Source organism: Falco punctatus (assembly GCF_963210335.1).
Source record: "Falco punctatus genome assembly, chromosome: 10".
Taxonomy (NCBI): domain Eukaryota; kingdom Metazoa; phylum Chordata; class Aves; order Falconiformes; family Falconidae; genus Falco; species Falco punctatus.
Genome location: NC_137590.1, coordinates 19,459,120 through 19,476,438, shown reverse-complemented (window position 1 = coordinate 19,476,438; position 17,319 = coordinate 19,459,120). Strand labels below are relative to the sequence as shown.

The 17,319-nt window shown below is 66.8% G+C and overlaps 2 protein-coding genes across 3 annotated transcripts in view; both read left to right on the top strand.

Moving 5' to 3' along the window:
• Nucleotides 1-536: 536 nt before the first annotated feature.
• On the top strand, nt 537-9,742 carry GRK2 (G protein-coupled receptor kinase 2). 2 transcript variants are annotated; one of them, XM_080403737.1, is made up of 21 exons: nt 537-777; nt 2,214-2,290; nt 3,005-3,078; nt 3,468-3,569; nt 3,860-3,934; nt 4,422-4,483; nt 4,793-4,844; nt 5,167-5,258; nt 5,687-5,786; nt 5,920-5,998; nt 6,149-6,279; nt 6,686-6,780; nt 6,860-6,967; nt 7,046-7,112; nt 7,751-7,851; nt 7,999-8,065; nt 8,148-8,243; nt 8,325-8,487; nt 8,589-8,725; nt 8,961-9,071; nt 9,527-9,742. In XM_080403737.1, the coding sequence occupies exons 1-21, from the start codon at nt 665-667 to the stop codon at nt 9,686-9,688; spliced, it is 2,064 nt and encodes a 687-aa protein (XP_080259863.1). In that variant the 5' UTR covers nt 537-664; the 3' UTR covers nt 9,689-9,742. The 2 variants fall into 2 exon arrangements, with proteins under 2 accessions (XP_080259863.1, XP_080259862.1); XM_080403736.1 differs by having other exon boundaries at nt 538-777; nt 8,958-9,071.
• Nucleotides 9,743-11,463: 1,721 nt separating this feature from the next.
• Nucleotides 11,464-17,319, top strand: part of ANKRD13D (ankyrin repeat domain 13D) — a 7,193-nt gene continuing 1,337 nt past the window's right edge. The window contains 17 exon segments of the mRNA XM_080405912.1: nt 11,464-11,724; nt 12,870-13,005; nt 13,091-13,215; nt 13,577-13,622; nt 13,701-13,844; nt 14,215-14,404; nt 14,632-14,698; nt 14,778-14,859; nt 15,387-15,448; nt 15,548-15,678; nt 16,054-16,136; nt 16,139-16,167; nt 16,169-16,211; nt 16,289-16,402; nt 16,405-16,434; nt 17,138-17,292; nt 17,294-17,302. Coding sequence (XP_080262038.1) covers nt 11,635-11,724; nt 12,870-13,005; nt 13,091-13,215; nt 13,577-13,622; nt 13,701-13,844; nt 14,215-14,404; nt 14,632-14,698; nt 14,778-14,859; nt 15,387-15,448; nt 15,548-15,678; nt 16,054-16,136; nt 16,139-16,167; nt 16,169-16,211; nt 16,289-16,402; nt 16,405-16,434; nt 17,138-17,292; nt 17,294-17,302 — 1,536 coding nt within the window. The 5' untranslated portion in view covers nt 11,464-11,634.

Below are 17,319 nucleotides of genomic sequence, written 5' to 3'. Positions count from 1 at the left end.
CTGGTGGCTGACATGCATGGTGTGACATGGGGAGCGCTGTCACGTGTGCGGGCACACCTGCTGGGTCACACACACGGTGGCACATCTAGTGGCACACACCCATGGAGCCACAAACACACGGTGTCATACACACATGGTGCCAGACACGCAGAGTATCACACATGCGTGGTGCCACGCACTGTCACGGCCACCGAGTCCCACACACAGTGTCACAGACACACACGCTGGCACGCGCACACACAGTGACATGCACACGCAGCGTCACGCACTCGCTGTCACAGCCACACAGGGTCACACACCACACGCGCCCGCTCGCCGAAGCTGGCACGGCCCCGCCCCGTGGGCGGAGCGAAGGACGGCCCCGCCCAGCCCCGGGCCGGCAGCGCCGCCCGTCACGCTCGGGCACGCGCAGGGGCACGCGCTGCCCCGGCCGCCCCGCCCGCCATGGCCCCCGGCCGCTGAGGCCGCGCCGCCGCCTACGTCCTCCCCGCGCCGGGCCGGGGCCGTCCCGGGGCCATTCCGGGGCGGGGGGTGGTAGGGGTGGTGGGGGTGGTGGGGGAGCGGCCGCCCCCGGTTCCGGTTCCGCCTCCCGGTTCCGGTTCCGGGTCCGTCCGGGTCCGGGCCGGCGGCGGTGGGGCCGGCGGGGCCGGCGGCGCGGTGCAAGATGGCGGACCTGGAGGCGGTGCTGGCGGACGTGAGCTACCTGATGGCCATGGAGAAGAGCCGCGCCGCTCCCGCCGCCCGTGCCAGCAAGAGGATCCTCCTGCCCGAGCCCAGGTGAGGCCCCGCGGCCGGCCGGGCCCTGCCCTGCCCCCGGCGCCCCCGGTCCCCCGGCCCGGCCCCGCACCCCGCACACATGTGCACACAGGGCGTGCACCGGCCCCCCGCCCGCACACACCTGCCCGGCACACGCACGGACACACCCTGCCCGGCACACGCGTGCACACATATGTACATATATGCACAGACACCCTGCCCGGCACGCGTACGGGCACATGCATGCACACACACCCTGCCTGGCACATGCACACGCGTGGACACATGCACATGCATCCTGCTTGGCAAATGCATGCACACACATTGATGCATACACACACACACTCTGCCTGGCACATGCACACACACAGACACATGGACGTACACCCTGCCCGGCACATGCACGCAGACACACACATGCGCATATGCCCCCAACCTGGCACATGCATGCACAGGGACACACACACCCTGCCCGGCACATCTATGCACGCAGACACACAGGCACACGCTCACACCCAGCTGTGCATGCCCACTGTGCGCACCCACACACCCTCCCAGCAGCACACACCTCCCTTGCCAGGCACACCTGCATCTGCGCCTGTGCCCTCCTGCAGCCGTGTGTGTGTACACACAAACGTATACACACGTGCAGAGCGCTGAGGGGGCTGCGTGCACACACCTGTGTGCTTGCACATGCACAGGCGGTGTGTAGCAACACTCACACGCAGGGGCTCAGCTAGCATGCGCAGGACCTTACCCCTCCCTGTGCACGCACACACACACACGCAGAGCTGTGGTGCTCCCCGCTGCACACGCCACCCCTGCACTTGTGTCACCTTCATGTGCGCACCCCCTGCTGCCCACGCAACCCGCTTCACAACTTCCCTTTGCACACCCAGCCTGCGCAGGCCGGCGCGCGCACACACATACACACAGCTGGCCCCACACAGCGGCACAGCGAGCGCGGCACAACACGCCATGCAGCAGCACGGCATGCCATGCGCAGGGTGCAGTGGCAGATGGCACAGCACCCAGCACCCTGTGCCGCAGCCTGACACAACACCCGCAGCACAGCCTGGCCCGTGCCTGCCCCCCACGCTCTCGGCACACGCTGCCCCGCTCCTCCCTGGGGAGCAGGAGGGGACCCTGGCATGCAGCCCCGCTCCCACTGTCCTCCTGCGCCTTTGCTGTCAGGCACCAGGGAGGCTTTTTTGGGGTACCCTCCTCCCCAGCCTCTCTTGGACCGCAGCGTGTGGGGCACCCTGTGCCTGACCCTTACTGGGGCCCAGCAACGTGTCACACTTTGGGGACACACACACATAAGAGGGGAGGGAGCCTGCCAACAGGGCTTGGGGTGGCCTGGGGACACAGGAGGTGTGTGCGGGTACAGGGTAGGCACGGGGGGCTGTGGGGGCACAGGACAGGCAGGGCGCTGAGTCCCTCCGGTGTCTCCCCAGCATCCGCAGCGTCATGCAGAAATACCTGGAGGACCGGGGAGAGGTGACGTTCGACAAGATCTTCACGCAGAAGATCGGTGAGCTGGAGGCACAGGGGCTGCAGGGGACAGGGTGGGGCGCAGGGGAGGGCACATGGATGAGCACCCACAAACGTGGCTGGCTGTGCGCCTGGGCAAGTGGCGGTGAGCTGGGTTGGTGGCAGCCGTGACAGAGGTAGTGGCCGTGGCCGTTCCCCTCTGCCCCTGGCGTGGCCTGAGGGAAGCAAGGGGGCTGGGGGGCCCGGCTGGGCAGAGGTGCCTGGGGGCTGCGTGTGACACAACCCCCTGCGCCACGCTCCCCACCCCACGTCCCCTGCCCCGTCACTTCCCCCAGCACCAGCACTAACCGTCCGGGGCAGGAAGCGCCTCTCACTTCCTCCCGCCGGCTCTGGCGGTTTCCAGGCACGTCCGCCCCACAGCAGCCTGCTCTGTGGTGCCCGCCTGTGCCCCTGCCCCGTTGCTCCCCCACTGCATCAACCCCCTCGCCACCCCACCGTACCCCTGCCCCGCAGTGCCCTGTAGCACTGCACTGCTGCTCCCTGTGCCAGCCAGTGGCCGTGCCTCACTGCGTCACCCTGCCAAACCCTGCCCAGTCCCCTGCTTGGCACTTCCCCTTCCACGGGCCTGCATGGGAGTGGCTGTGGGGACAGGCAGGCCCGGGGGACACCCCTGTACCCCGTTGGCCTGGGCTATGGGGCTCGTGCAGCCACTCCAGGGCAGGCATCTCTCATGCTCTGGTTCTGTCCCTACCAGGGTACCTGCTGTTCCGTGACTTCGCCTTTAACCAGGCAGAGGAGGCCAAACCCCTGATGGAGTTTTATGAGGAGGTGAGACAGGGAGACCCATCTGGATGCAACCCCGTGTTCATGAGGAGAGGTGAGGGTGGGATTTGGTACCTACAGGGCCCACAGACGTGGTACCAAGAGCATGCAGAGTACCCAAGGGAGATGGTGCCCAGGAGGCCAGGAGGTGATGCCCTGGTTAACCAGGGGACATGATAAACATGGGGTGAGGAGGTGATGCCCTGGTTACCCAGGGGATGTGATAAACATGGGGTGCCCATGGGACGTGGTACCCAGAGTGGCTGGGGCAGTGGTTCCCAGTGTACCAGGTCCCAGGGGCTGTGCCCACCCTGTGTGGGGTGAAGGCTGTGCCCCATGGTGGCACAGGCCTGGGGGTGGTGTGCCCTGTGCCATGGGAGCTCTGCGTTTGCCAGATCAAGAAGTATGAGAAGCTGGACTCGGAGGAGGAGCGAACTGCCCGGAGCCGCCATATCTTTGACCATTACATCATGAAGGAGCTGCTGGCCTGCTCCCACGTGAGTGCTGTGCTGTGCAGGTGCTGAGCCAGCGCTACAGTGGGGTGAGGTACCGGGTGGGGTCCCCAGAGCAGGCAGGAGGGATGTACCCAGTGTGCCCAGCGGGCCTGGTACCCAGTGTCTTCAGAGGGACCTCCAAAACCATCGTTGACTCTGCTCGGGGAGCCACAGACCCAGCCCTGTGGATGGGGGTTCCTCCATGAGTTCCCCCACTTGTGCAGCAGCCCTGCCTTGCCCCTGTGCCCCTGCCCCTTCTGCCCAGGGTGACGTTGTCCTGTCTGTCCTCACAGCCCTTCTCCAAGAGTGCCACGGAGCATGTCCAAAGCCGCCTGAGCAAGAAGCAGGTGCCCCCAGACCTCTTCCAGGTGAGCATCACCCGGGACAGAGAGGGGGCTCCCTCGGAGGGTTAATCGGAGGGTTAATCCTTACAGGGCGCTGGTGGTGACAGGGGCCTCTAGAGATAGTGGAGGGTCCCCGAAGGTATGGGCACCCCAAGGGATGGTGAGGGGATCCCTGACAGGTTGGGAGTGAGTGGGATTGCTGGTGGTCCCCGTGGGGTGGTAGTCAGGAGTCTGGGGGCTGGAGGTAACAGAGGGGCTCCTCAGAGGGTGGTAATTGGAACCTTGGATGTAGAGGTGACACGGGGTGACAGCAGGGTCCCCAGCACTGGTGACATTGTGGTCTCCAGAGACTCGGGTGACCCTGGGTGGCAGAAGCATCCCCCAAGCCTGGCAGTGGCAGGGTGGCAATGGCATCCCAGGGGTGGAGACCTCACATAATGATGGGACCTGAGGGGTACAAGTGACCTGGGTGGCACTGGGGACCCAGCACTGAGCCCTGTGTCCTTCACAGCCCTACATTGAGGAGATCTGCCAGAACCTGCGTGGGGGTATCTTCCAGAAATTCATCGAGAGGTGAGATGGGGGAAAGTCCCGTGCAGATTGGGGTGTCTCATCCCACTGGGGACCAGGGTCTCCTGGTGCAGAGAGGGGCCAGGAGTCCCTTCTTAGATAGGAGCTCCAGGGGTGCCTGTCCCCAGACCAGGGACTCAGGGGACTCTTCTCATTCCCAGGTCTGGCCCGGGGTCTCTGTTCCCAGACAGGGGTCCCAGGGGGTGCTGCCTGTCTCCAGACAAGTCCAAGGGGTCCTTCTGCCCCAAGATGGGTCTTGGAGGGGTGTTCCTCCAGGGGCTCCACTCTTGCCCTCTCTGTGCTTCATTACAGTGACAAGTTCACACGGTTCTGCCAGTGGAAGAATGTGGAGCTGAACATCCATGTGAGCAGGGACCCCTGCGCCTTGGGGCACCTCTGGGCACGTCCGGGGATGGGGGGACAGACGTGGGCACAGTGACAAGGCTGCTGTCCTGGGGTTCACTAGGGCTGGTGTGGGTGTCCTCACACCCCTCCCAGGCTTTCACTCACTCACAGGTGGCTCTCCCACACCTGCCCACACTTGTGGGGACATGTGGAGCAGCCTCCATGTTCCTCACCCAGGGAAACTGAGGCAGGGTGTGGGACCCTGCTGCTCTTGGTGCAGGGCAGGTGCTGCAAGACCCAGGTGTCCAGGCTCACGCCCGCCTCCTTCTCACCCCCTCCAGCTCACCATGAACGACTTCAGTGTTCACCGAATCATCGGCCGTGGAGGTTTTGGGGAGGTCTACGGCTGCCGGAAAGCAGATACGGGCAAAATGTAATGGGGGAAGCCCCGTTGTGGGGGTCCAGAGGGATCTGCCTGCGGGGACACACACACACACAAGGAGAGTCACACACGCAGGGAGAGAGACACACACGTTGGGGCTGTGGTGGTGGTCCCGAGGGCATCTGCAGTGGTGTTGCCATAACAACAGATGTTAGGGGGTTGTGGAAGTATTGCCATGGCTACAGGTTTTGGGAAGGGGGGGATACAGGGACGTCATGGCCGTGGGTGGTAGCTGGATGCGGTGATGTGGCTGTGGGTGCTGGCGCTGGAGGGACACAGTGGCGGGGCTGCGGGTGGCAGGGCTGTGGTGAGATGGTAGTGGCCCAGGAGGTCGTGGCACCGTGGCCGTGGGCATATGCTGGCTGTGGCACCGAAGCCGCAGGCAGCAGCAGGACCTTGCAGGGACTCTTTGCCCCCAGGTATGCCATGAAGTGTTTGGACAAGAAACGCATCAAGATGAAGCAGGGTGAGACCCTGGCCCTCAACGAGCGCATCATGCTGTCCCTCGTCAGCACTGGGGTGAGGGCACGCGGGCACTGGGCAGGGCTGGCACCCTGGTTACAGGCTGTGGCACAAGCGAGGGCAGAGGGGTGGTGAGGGAGAGTGCCCCCGGGGCACCGCTGGCACTGCGTGACCCCATCTCTCCTGCCAGGACTGCCCATTCATCGTGTGCATGTCCTACGCCTTCCACACGCCCGACAAGCTCAGCTTCATCCTCGACCTCATGAACGGTGAGAGGCCCCAGTCCTGAGGGACCCCCGCAGCCAGCCCTCAGCACCAGGGCTGCAGCTGGCCTGAGCCACAGGCTCGAAGACCCCTGCCCACACAGTCTGGGGCACAGAGGGCAGTGCCAGGGTGACAGCTGGTCCCTGCCATCACAGGGGGAGACCTGCATTATCACCTGTCCCAGCACGGTGTCTTCTCGGAGGCAGAGATGAGGTTCTACGCGGCTGAGATCATCCTGGGCCTGGAGCACATGCACAGCCGCTTTGTGGTGTACCGTGACCTCAAGGTGACTGACCCCATGGCACCCTCAGACCCTGCAGGTGTCTAGAGGCCCTGTTGGCATCCCTGGGCCCTCTAGAACTGTGTCTCCTGGACTCTGGGCATACACAGACCCTTCAGGAGCCCTCAGACCCCATGGGCACTCCCCGAACCCAGAGGGCACCCCTAATCCTGCAGGACCCCCCCCCCCCCAGACTCCATGGGCACTCTTGGGGTGCTGCGGGCATCCTTAGGCCTTGCAGGGCGCTTGCAGACTCCACTGGTGCTTCCTTGTGCATCAGGCACCTCAGTCCTGTGGACACCCCCAAATCCCAGACCCATGTGGGCACCCCAACCTCGCTGTCCCCCCCCCTCTGCCTCTGCCATGCCTGTGGGCAGCGCTTGGGCTCAGGAGTGGCACGATGTCTTGGCAGCCGGCAAATATCCTCCTGGATGAGTTTGGGCACGTCCGCATCTCAGACCTGGGCCTGGCCTGTGACTTCTCCAAGAAGAAGCCCCATGCCAGTGTGTGAGTGTGCCCCCTGCCCCCCTGCCTGCCCTGCCCGCCTGCCTGGCACAGCCCTTGACCCTGCTCTCTGCCCCCGCAGGGGCACCCATGGGTACATGGCTCCAGAGGTGCTGCAGAAAGGAGTGGCGTACGACAGCAGCGCTGACTGGTTCTCGCTGGGCTGCATGCTGTTCAAGCTGCTCCGGGGGTGAGTGTGTGGGCACGGGTGGGCACAGGTGGGCATGGGTGGGCACTGCTGACTTTCCCTCTCCCCTCGTGGCTGCAGGCACAGCCCCTTTCGGCAGCACAAGACGAAGGACAAGCATGAGATCGACCGTATGACCCTCACCATGGTGAGCTGGGATACCCTGGGCTTTGCCCTGTGTGCCAGGGAGGGCTGAGGCAGGTGTGGATTGGGCGCGAGCACCCCTGTGCTGCTGTGCCCCCCACCGTGTGCTGGCAGAGGCCTGGGGGGCACATGGAGGGTGTGTGGGGGCAGGGGTACCTCGTTCCTGAAGGGGAGCAGTGCCTGGAGTATGTGTTCATGACCATCTCTACATGTGTATGCACATGTGTGTGCAGAATGACGTGTGCAAGTGGATGTCTGCACATGGGCATGTTTGTGTCCGCACACACTCACGGGTGGGTTGTGCCCAGCAGTGTGTGCAGTGTCTGCAGTCCGTGCAGACGCCTGTGTGCTGTTCACATGTGTGACCCACTGTGCACTCGTGTGCCTGGTGTGTGCACTCACACATCCACCTGTATGTGCTTGCACGGGGCTGGATATGCACATGCACACGTGTGTGTGTGTGTTGGTGTGTACGCTCTGGTGCACAGGCACGTGTAAGTGTGTGCGCGTCACCCGGTGTGTGTCAGTGTGTATCCTGTGCACGTGCAGGGCTCTGTGTGTGCACACCTCTGCGTATCTGTGCACACCTGTCCCCTTGCACACGTGTGCTTACGGTGTGAGCGACCCTGCCCTCTCTTGCAGGCCATCGAGCTGCCAGACTCCTTCTCCCCCGAGTTGCGCTCCCTCCTCGAGGGGCTGCTGCAGCGAGACGTTAACCGGCGGCTGGGCTGCATGGGGCACGGGTGAGTCCCGGCGGGCACAGTGGGCACCGGAGCGGTGCCCAGGGCTTAGGCAGAAGGCGGGCAGGGACAGAGGGTGTGCTGGCACAGCACCCTGGCCCCGGGGCTGCAGCCGGGAGCCAGCAGTGCTCACCCCCTCGCACTCCCCAGGGCTCAGGAGGTGAAGGAGGAGCCCTTCTTCAAGGGTCTGGACTGGCAGATGGTTTTCCTGCAGAAGGTGAGGGGCACCACGCCTGGGTGCAGGAAGGCGTATGGGGGCACGGGCAGCCACCCCTCTGAACCCCCTTTCCTGCCTGCAGTACCCACCGCCCCTGATCCCACCCCGCGGTGAGGTGAATGCGGCTGACGCCTTCGACATCGGCTCCTTTGATGAGGAGGATACAAAGGGCATCAAGGTACCAGGGCAGAGGGGCTGAGCGTGGGGGGGCTGCGGTGGCAGGTACCCCCTGACCCAGCGATGCCTCCCTGCCCGCCAGCTGCTGGAGAGCGACCAGGAGCTGTACCGCAACTTCCCACTCACCATCTCGGAGCGGTGGCAGCAGGAGGTGACGGAGACTGTCTTCGAAGCCGTCAACGCTGACACCGACAAGCTGGAAGCTCGCAAGAAGGCCAAGAACAAGCAGCTGGGCCATGAGGAGGGTGAGTGGGCTTGATGCCCCCCAGGTCCTGCCCTCCCCCCTGACAGCCCCCCCAACCGTGCCATGGGCTGACCCTGACTTTCCTCGGCGCGGCGGGCACAGAGTACGCCATGGGCAAGGACTGCATCATGCACGGGTACATGGCCAAGCTGGGCAACCCCTTCCTGACACAGTGGCAGCGCCGCTACTTCTACCTCTTCCCCAACCGCCTGGAGTGGCGCGGGGAGGGCGAGTCGCCGGTAAGGCGGGCACGGGGCAATTCGGCGGGGGCACAAGGCAGCGTGGGGCAAGTTGGGGGGCACGGGGGTTACTCCACGGGCACACCTTGGCACTGGTGGACATCAGGGTGTGCAGGGCACGGGGGGTGAGGGATGTGCACAAGCAGGCATGGCACTGCGAGGGGGGTGGGGGTCTTGGGGGGACCGCGGTGAGGCACTGGGGGCAGGGGCTGGGCTGAGCCTGTCCCCCCAGCAGTCCCTGCTCACCATGGAGGAGATCGACTCGGTGGAGGAGACGCAGGTGAAGGAGCGCAAGTGCATCCTGCTCCGCATCCGCGGTGGCAAGCAGTTCGTGCTGCAGTGTGATGTGAGTGTGCCCTGGGTCACCTGCTGGGGCTGGCCACCCTGGCTGGGAGCTAGCCACCCCCTGGGGTCAGCAGCCACCCTTGCCAGGCACTAGCCCGTCACCGGCCGCCTTCCCTGGGTGCCAGTTGCTCCCACTGGGCACTAACCAAACCCTGCTAGGTGCTAGCCATCTCCTGCTAGTTGCTAGTCATCCCCTCTGCTGAGTGCTAGCCACCTCCAGGCCATCGCTGGTCATCCCCTCTGCTGAGCGCTAACCACCTCCTCCTGCCAGTTGCTGGCCACCTCTTGCGGGCCACTAGCCCTGTGTGTTTAGCCCTCCGAGCCATTGCGGGACACAAATACTGAAAGCTTGGGGCAACCCCAGAGTGCTGGCACCCCGGGGAGCCCCCGACCACCCTGTACCCTGCCCCGACCCCCCGGGGAGCCCCAGCCTGACGCGTGCCCTGCCCTGCACAGAGTGACCCCGAGCTGGTGCAGTGGCGGAAGGAGCTGCGGGACGCCCAGCGCCAGGCCCAGCAGCTGCTGCAGCGGGTGCCACGCATGCAGAACAAGCCCCGCTCGCCCGTGGTGGAGCTCAGCAAAGTGCCGTTCATCCAGCGCTCTGCCAACGGGCTCTGACCCCGTGCCAACACGCCCGCGCGCCCTCCTCCCCCCTTCCCACCCCGCCTCTAATTTATTGGGTTGGGTTCCCGCGTGCCCCCGCTCCTTTTCGTTGTCCCCAGGCCGGGCGTTGGAGGACACCCGGTTGCTGATCTCGCCCGCCAGGCGTGGAGGGGGCACGGCTGTGCTGGCGTGGTCCCAGCCCAGCCTCTGGCGCGGAGCTGGCACTGGGTGCATGGCGTGGCTCAGCACCTCTCCTTGGCGTCCCCCCAATCCTCCACCAACTCTCCGGCTAAGATGAAGGCAGCCCCTGCGCCCCCTCTCCATGCCCGCCTGCTTCGCCATGGGTGTGTGTGCCAAATGGGGCAGGTGGGTACCCCGCTCCGGCCGGGCAGGGAACCGGCCAGCTCACCTCACCCGTAGCCTTTGCCCACCTCCCTGCCAGCCGGTGTGCCCCGGCTCGGCCGTGCCTGTCCTGTGGGTGCCAAGTCCTGAGGGGGGGAGGTGTGGGTGTGTGTGTGTGAGTGCGCCCCTGTAAATATTGTGCTATGGGTCCCCTGTGCCCCCTGGCCATGCTGCTGCCCCTCTTGCCATCCGCCCTGGGCAAGCGGGGTGACCCCCCCCAGCCCCCTGCCATCCCCCAAGCTGTGGGGTGGCAGTGCGTGGTTGGGGGGGCACGGGCTGGCTGAAGAGGAGGGAGCAGGTGAGAGGCACACACACACCCCCCCCAGATCAGCCTCCTGGGGCACTGGGCCCATCCTCAGCTGGGGGACATGGGGACAGTGTCCCCCAGGGCCCCCACCCCCTGCCCCCCCCACCCCCTGGCAGCATCTGTAAATATTGCTCTCTGGTCGATCCGCTCCAGGGGCTGGGGCGGGCAGGGGGTGGCACCAGGTAGGGCCGGGGGCACTGATGAATGAGATTTTAATGAGAAGAGACGTGAGAATGCGAGAAAAAGAGGAAAAAAAAAAAGTTTTTATAATAAAAATCTGGAAAAAAAAACCCAAGATCCAACTCCACCTCATTTCGGGGGTGGCAGAGGTGTCTCCGCACCCGCTTAGGGGCACCCTGCCCCATGCTCTGTCACCCCCGGGGGGCTGCCCTTGTGCCCTGCGGGGGGGGGGGGGGCAGGGGCAGCGCTGGGGGTGGGGTCCTCGTGAGTGACCTTGGCCATCCCCGTGTCGTGGGGCTGTGCAGGCAGCACCCCCCGTCCGCAGCGCCCGGGGGTCTCCGTTCGTGCCGCTGCCGTGGGACGGAGCGCAGCAGCCGCCCCAGCCCGGGAGTGCCGGTGCTGCGCGGGGCTGGGGCTGCGGGGGGGGGGCAGGAAAATGGATTGGGGGGGGGGGGGGGGGCGGGCGGTGGGTACTCACCGCGGGGCTGGGGGAAGGGGGTCCCGGGGTGCCGCAGACCCGCGCGGTGCCCAGCAGGAGATGCCGGGTAGGGGGCAGCCCCCGGTACCGGGGCAGCTGCGGGGTGACGGGTCCCCAGCGCGGGGCGGGCCGGGGGGCCCCGGTGCCAACTCCGGCGACGGGCGGCCTCGCCGCGGGATGCGCCCCGGGGCGCGGTACCGGGGGCGGGGTCCAGCGTCCCGCAATGCCCGGTGCAACGTTCCGGGTGCCGGTGCCTCGGCCGCCGTGTCCGGTGTCCCGTTCTGGGTACCGGTGCCCCGCCGTGCCCGGTGCTGCCGATGCCCCGCCGTTCCCGCTGCCGGATGCCGGTGCCTCCCCGTGCCCGGTGCCGGATGCCAGCGCCCCCCGCCCCGTTCCCGGTGCCTTCCCGGTGCCGGATGCCGGTGCCACCCGGTGTCGGGTGCCGGTGCCCCGCCGTGCCCGGTGCCGGCCCCGCCCCGCGCCGCCGCGCTGCGCCGCCGCCGCCGCCCCCGCGCGCAGCCATTGCGGGCAGGCCCGGCGCTGCGGCCCGTCCGCCCGCGCTGCCCGGCGCGGCCCCGGGGACATGGTGGCGGGATGGCCCGGCCCGCCGACACCTTCCCGCTGCACCGCCTCGTCTGGCACAACCGGCACCAGGCGCTGGACAGCGCCCTGCGCTCCGGAACGGTGGGCGTCGCCGGCACCGGCACACCGGCACGGCGGGGGCACCGGCACCGAGCGCCCCCCCCCCCCCCCCCCCCCGCCGCCACCGGGCAGCGGGCCCTCCGCGGGCTGGGGGGGGAGCGGAGGGGACCCGGGCACCGGGAGCGCCCGGGTGGGGGCCGGGGGGGGAGGGCAGCGCGGGCGGGCGCGGTGGGAGAATGGGGGAACCGGGGGTAGGGGGCTGGAGGCGCTGGGGGGACTGGGAGCACTGGGGGGAATGAGGGCACAGTGGGCCCAGAGCACTGGGGGGGACTGGGAGTGCTGGAGGGGCTGGGAGAACTGGAGGGGACCGAGGACACAGAGGACTGGGAGCACTGGAGGGACTGGAGACATAGAGGGAGACTTTAGGCGCTAGGGGACTTGAAGCACTGGGGGAACTGGGGGCACAGGAGAGACTGGGAGCATGGCGAGGGACTGGGAGCACTGGGGAAAATGAGAGCATGGTGGACCCGGAGCACTGGGGGGGACTGGAGGCACTGAGAGTATTGGGGGGAACTGGGGGCACTAGGGGGACCTGGAGCACTGGTGGGGGCTGGGAGCACTAGGGAAGACTGGGAACACTGGGGGGGACTGGGAGCACTAGGGCAGGGGGAAGTGGGAGCAGTGGAGGGATTTGGGGTACAGGGCACTGGGGGGCACAGTGCACTGGGAACAGTAGGTGGGACTGGGAGCATTAAGGGAAGACTGGGAGTACTGGAGGGACTGGGGGCACTGGGATACTAGGGGACTGTAGCACCAGGGGGCTGGAAGCAACTGGGAGCACTGGGATTGGGGTTCTATGGGTGCTGGAACAGGAGCTTTGGAAGTACAGGGAGACTGGGGGCTCTGAGGTACTGGGGCACTGGGAGAAGAGGGGACTGGGAGGACTGCGGGGACTGGTGGCACCGGGACAGGGCAACTGGGAGTGCTTTAGATAGAGAAGAACTGGGAAACTGGGGGCACTGGGCCTTGGGACCATGGGGGATGCAGAGATGGGAGCAGGAGGGCACTGGGGGTGGGCACCCTGGGGGCACAGGGACGAGCTGTGGGGTGCCAGGGGGCACTGGGATGGGGGTGGGGGTGCCTGGGAACCCCCAAGCCAGCGGCCGTGACCTTGCCTGACCGTGTAGCATGACGTGGAGCTGACGGACCCCCGTGGCCGGACCCCGCTGGAGCTGGCCGTGTCCCTGGGCCACCTGGAGTCGGTGCGGGTGCTGCTGCGGCACAACGCCAACGTGGGCCGGGAGAACGCCAACGGCTGGACAGGTACGTGGGCACAGGGGCCCCCCAGGGCGGGGGGCGCGGTGACGGGGCACTGGCTGTGCCCGGCTGATGGTGCTCCGTGCCCCAGTGCTGCAGGAGGCGGTGAGCACGGGGGACCCCGAGATGGTGCAGCTGGTCCTCCAGTACCGTGACTACCAGCGGGCGACGCGGCGGCTCGCCGGCATCCCCGAGCTGCTCAGCAAACTGCGCCGGGTATGAGCTTGCCCTGGGTGGGCACCCCCAGGCCCACCCCCCAGCACAGGGGTCCTAGCAGGCTGGGGGCTCGGGCAGAGGGGAGCCCCTGGACCCCCTGCCAAGTCTTCCCAGGACTCCGGTCTCTTCCATGACTCCACTCTTTCCCCAGAGACCCCCTGCTTACCCTGCCCTACCAGCACCACCACCATCCCCCCCAGCACCCCACTCTCTCAGGACCTCCCGATCGCTGCCTGGGACCTCCATCCCTGTCCCCAGGACTCCCCATCTCCCCAGTAATCCCAGCAGAGCCCCCACAGTTCCTCCAGGCTCCCCCTCACTGTGTCAGCTGGCTGCTCCATGACCCCCTCATCTCTTCCAGGCATCTGACTTCTACGTGGAGATGAAGTGGGAATTCACCAGCTGGGGTGAGTGGGGCTGGGGGCCAGGGGGGCTAGAGGGGCACCACCCCCGCTGTGCCACTGATGGGGTACACGTGCCCGCAGTGCCGCTGGTCTCCAAGGTGTGCCCCAGCGATGTGTACCGCGTCTGGAAGCGGGGCGAGAGCCTGCGGGTCGACACCACGCTGCTGGGCTTCGAGCACATGACGTGGCAGCGCGGCCGCCGCAGCTACATCTTCAAGGGTGAAGGTCAGCTCCAGCTCCGGCGGGACACCCTGGGGCCCCACATACCCTCAGGGACCCTCTAGTGACCCTGGGGAGCCCCCAGACCCCGTGCACTATGAGTACTCCCCCCATAAGGACCCCATATCACCTATAGGGACCCCCTGGGGACCGCAGTTGCCCCTCCTGGCAGTGCTAAGGACCACCTCAGCCCCCCACATACCAGGGCTCTCAGTCCCCTGCTGGGACCCCCAGTTCCCCGCTGGCCCCCCCAGATACCCCAGAGATGCAGTGCCCCCAGGCTGGAGGTTCAGGGTATCATGGGGTGCCAGATGCCAACCCAGACACAGGTGGCAGGGTGACAGTGGCAGGTGCTGACCCGTGTCCCCGTGCGCAGATGAGGGAGCGGTGGTGATGGAGGTGGACCACGACAAGCAGGTGGTCTACACCGAGACGCTGGCTCTGGCCCTGCACGAGCCCGACCTGCTGCTGGCGGCCATGCAGCCCTCGGAGGAGCACGTGGCCGGGCGGCTGACGTCCCCCATCGTCTCCACGCACCTCGACACCAGGAACATCGCCTTCGAGCGGTGGGCTGCCACCCCGGGAGGGTGCTGGGGGGCACGGGGGGGGCACCATGGCGGAGCCTGGCACGGCGGGAGGGGGCTGTGTGAGGGCTGCCACAGGGGAACTGTGTGCGAAGGGGAAGGAAACGCTTGTGCAAGAGGGCGAGTGGCATGTGGGGAGCTCCCCCCTCCCCCCCCCCCCCCCCCCCCCCCCCCCGCTGCAGGGAGCTGATGCCTCCCCCCGTCCTCAGGAACAAGTCAGGGATCTGGGGCTGGCGCTCGGAGAAGATGGAGGTGGTCAGCGGCTATGAGGCCAAGGTGGGCACAGCCGGGAGGGGATAGGGGGGAGGACCCCCCCTGTCCAGTGCGCAGCGGGGCTGATCCTGTCCCCCGGCAGGTGTACAGCGCCAGCAACGTGGAACTGGTCACCAAGACAAGGACAGAGCACCTATCCGACCAGGACAAGTCACGTAGCAAAGGTGACAGCCCCATCAGCCAATCAGGGGGCCCGCCTAGTGTGGGGACGTGCCCCCCCCCTAGTGCAAGGCCCACCCCCTTCCTGGGTGGGATGCGCCAGGCATTGCGTGCCACACTGGGTGCTGGGTGGGACATGAGTCAGGCATGGGACAGTGTGTGGGGTGTCACCCATCAGGCATGGGACACTGGGTGCTGCATGTGACGTGTCAGGTGTGGGACACCGTGGGTGCTGGGCATGACACATCCATCAGGCATGGGGCACCATGTTGGGTGTCATCCATCAGGCGTGGGACACCGTGGGTGCTGGGTGTGACGTGTCAGGTGTGGGACAGCATGTGGGGTGTGACCCCTCAGGCGTGGGGTCTGCTGGGCATCACCCATCAGGCGTGGGACACTGCGGGTGCTGGGTATCACCTATCAGGTGTGGGACCCCATGCAGGGTGTGACCCGTGACAGCGCAGGCAGCTGTGGGGGTGCTGTGCCCCCTGCCTATGCTGCACCCCTGCACCTTCCCTCTCCACCTGGCCAGGCTCCAGGACCCCCTTCCACTCCTTCCTGGGCATCGCGCAGCAACATGGCACCCACAACGGGGTGAGTGGCTGGGGTGGGGGGTCCCCCAGGGGCTGGGGTGTCCCCCACAGTGCTGGGGATCCCCAGGAACAGGGCTGAGGGGTGCTGCTGCCGCCACAGGCGCCCGTGCTGCAGGCTGCCAGCCCCACCAACCCCACGGCCATCACCCCCGAGGAGTACTTCGACCCCCACTTCGACCTGGAGACCCGCAACATCGGGCGCCCCATCGAGATGTCCAGCAAGGTGCAGAGGTGAGGCCACCACTCCGGGGTGCCGGGGTCCCAGGGATGTGGTGCTGGGGTGACAGGGAGACGATGCAGGACGCTGACATGGCCCTAGGGTGGTGGGACCCATGGGGTTGGTGATGTGGCCCCCCGGGATGTAGCACTGGGGTGTAGGGACCCAGTGAGGGTGGTGAGCCAGTCCCTGGGAGGTGGCACTGGAGTGGCAGGGCACCGTGGGGGTGGTGACAAGGTCCTGGGGACATGACACTGGTTGTTGGGGTCCATGGGGGTGGTGGTGGGGTCCTAAGGGATGTGGCGCTGGGTGTCAGGAGCCATGGGGGTGGTGGCGGGGTCCCAGGGGCCATGGCGGGGTTCCCGTGCCCACGCTGGTGCTCGGGGCAGGTTCAAGGCAACGCTGTGGCTGTGCGAGCAGCACCCGCTGTCACTGGCGGAGCAGGTGACGCCCATCATCGACCTCATGGCCATCTCAACGCCCACTTCGCCAAACTGCGCGATTTTCATCACCCTCAAGTTGCCCCCTGGCTTCCCTGTCAAGATCGGTGAGGGTGGGGTGGGGTGGGGCAGGGCAGGGGAGGGGCCTATCCAGGGGCGGGGCCACTGACCCCTGTATCCTCAGAGATTCCCCTCTTCCACGTGCTCAACGCCCGCATCACCTTCAGCAACCTCTGTGGGTGCGACCAGCCGCTGGGCTCCGTGCGGGTGTGCGCCCCTACCCAGCCCCCAGGTGCCCACCCCCTGGCACCCAGACCCCTGGTTCCAGAGGTGAGGCTGGGGGGCTGCTGTGGGATGTGGGGTGCCTTGGGGCTGCGGGGCTCTGGGGGTAGGGGTCCTCCCAGAGCTGGTGGCTGTGGGTGTGGGGTGCTGGGCACTGGGGGGGATGCCTGGATGTAGGGTGCTGCCGGGTGCTCTGGGGCGGGGGTGCTGGTACCACCGGGCTGGGCATGGGGCACAGGGTGGTGGGTGCTGTGGGTGTGCCATGGGCCCCCCATGGGTCACAGGGTGGTGTGGCCATGGGCTGGGAGTGCAGGGTGCTGTGGGTGCTCAAGGGCACAGAGCACCCATGGGTGTGGGTGCCATGGGTGCAGGGTACTATGGGATGCCGTGGGGTGCCATGGGACACTGTGAGGTGCTGCAGATGTGGGGTGCCATGGGATGCCATGGGGTGCCGTTGGACACTGGGGTGCCATGGGCACAGGGTGCCATGGGGTGCTGTGGGATGGCACGAGGTGCTGTGGGGCACCACAGCGTGCCATGTGATGCCACAGGGTGCCACAGGATGCTGGTGAAATGTCGGGTGCAGAGTGCTGTGGGCTGCCACAGGGTGTCGTGGGACACTGCGGAGGTGCCATGGGGTATGGGGTGTTCTGGGACACCAGCAGGGTGTCACGGGACACTGTGGGGTGCCATGGGTGCCGTGGGCCGCCGCGCGGTGCTCAGGGCACCCCATGGGTGGGCGTTGCGGCAGGCTGGCCCTTCCCATGCGAGGTGGAGGCGGGGGTGTTCGAGGTGCCAGCAGGGTACACGGTGCTGGGCGCGGGGCGCAGTGAGCCCCTGCGGGACGAGGACGACGACCTGCTGCAGTTCGCCATCCAGCAGAGCCTGCTCGATGCCGGCACTGAGGACTGACCAGGTGGGACCCACCCCCCC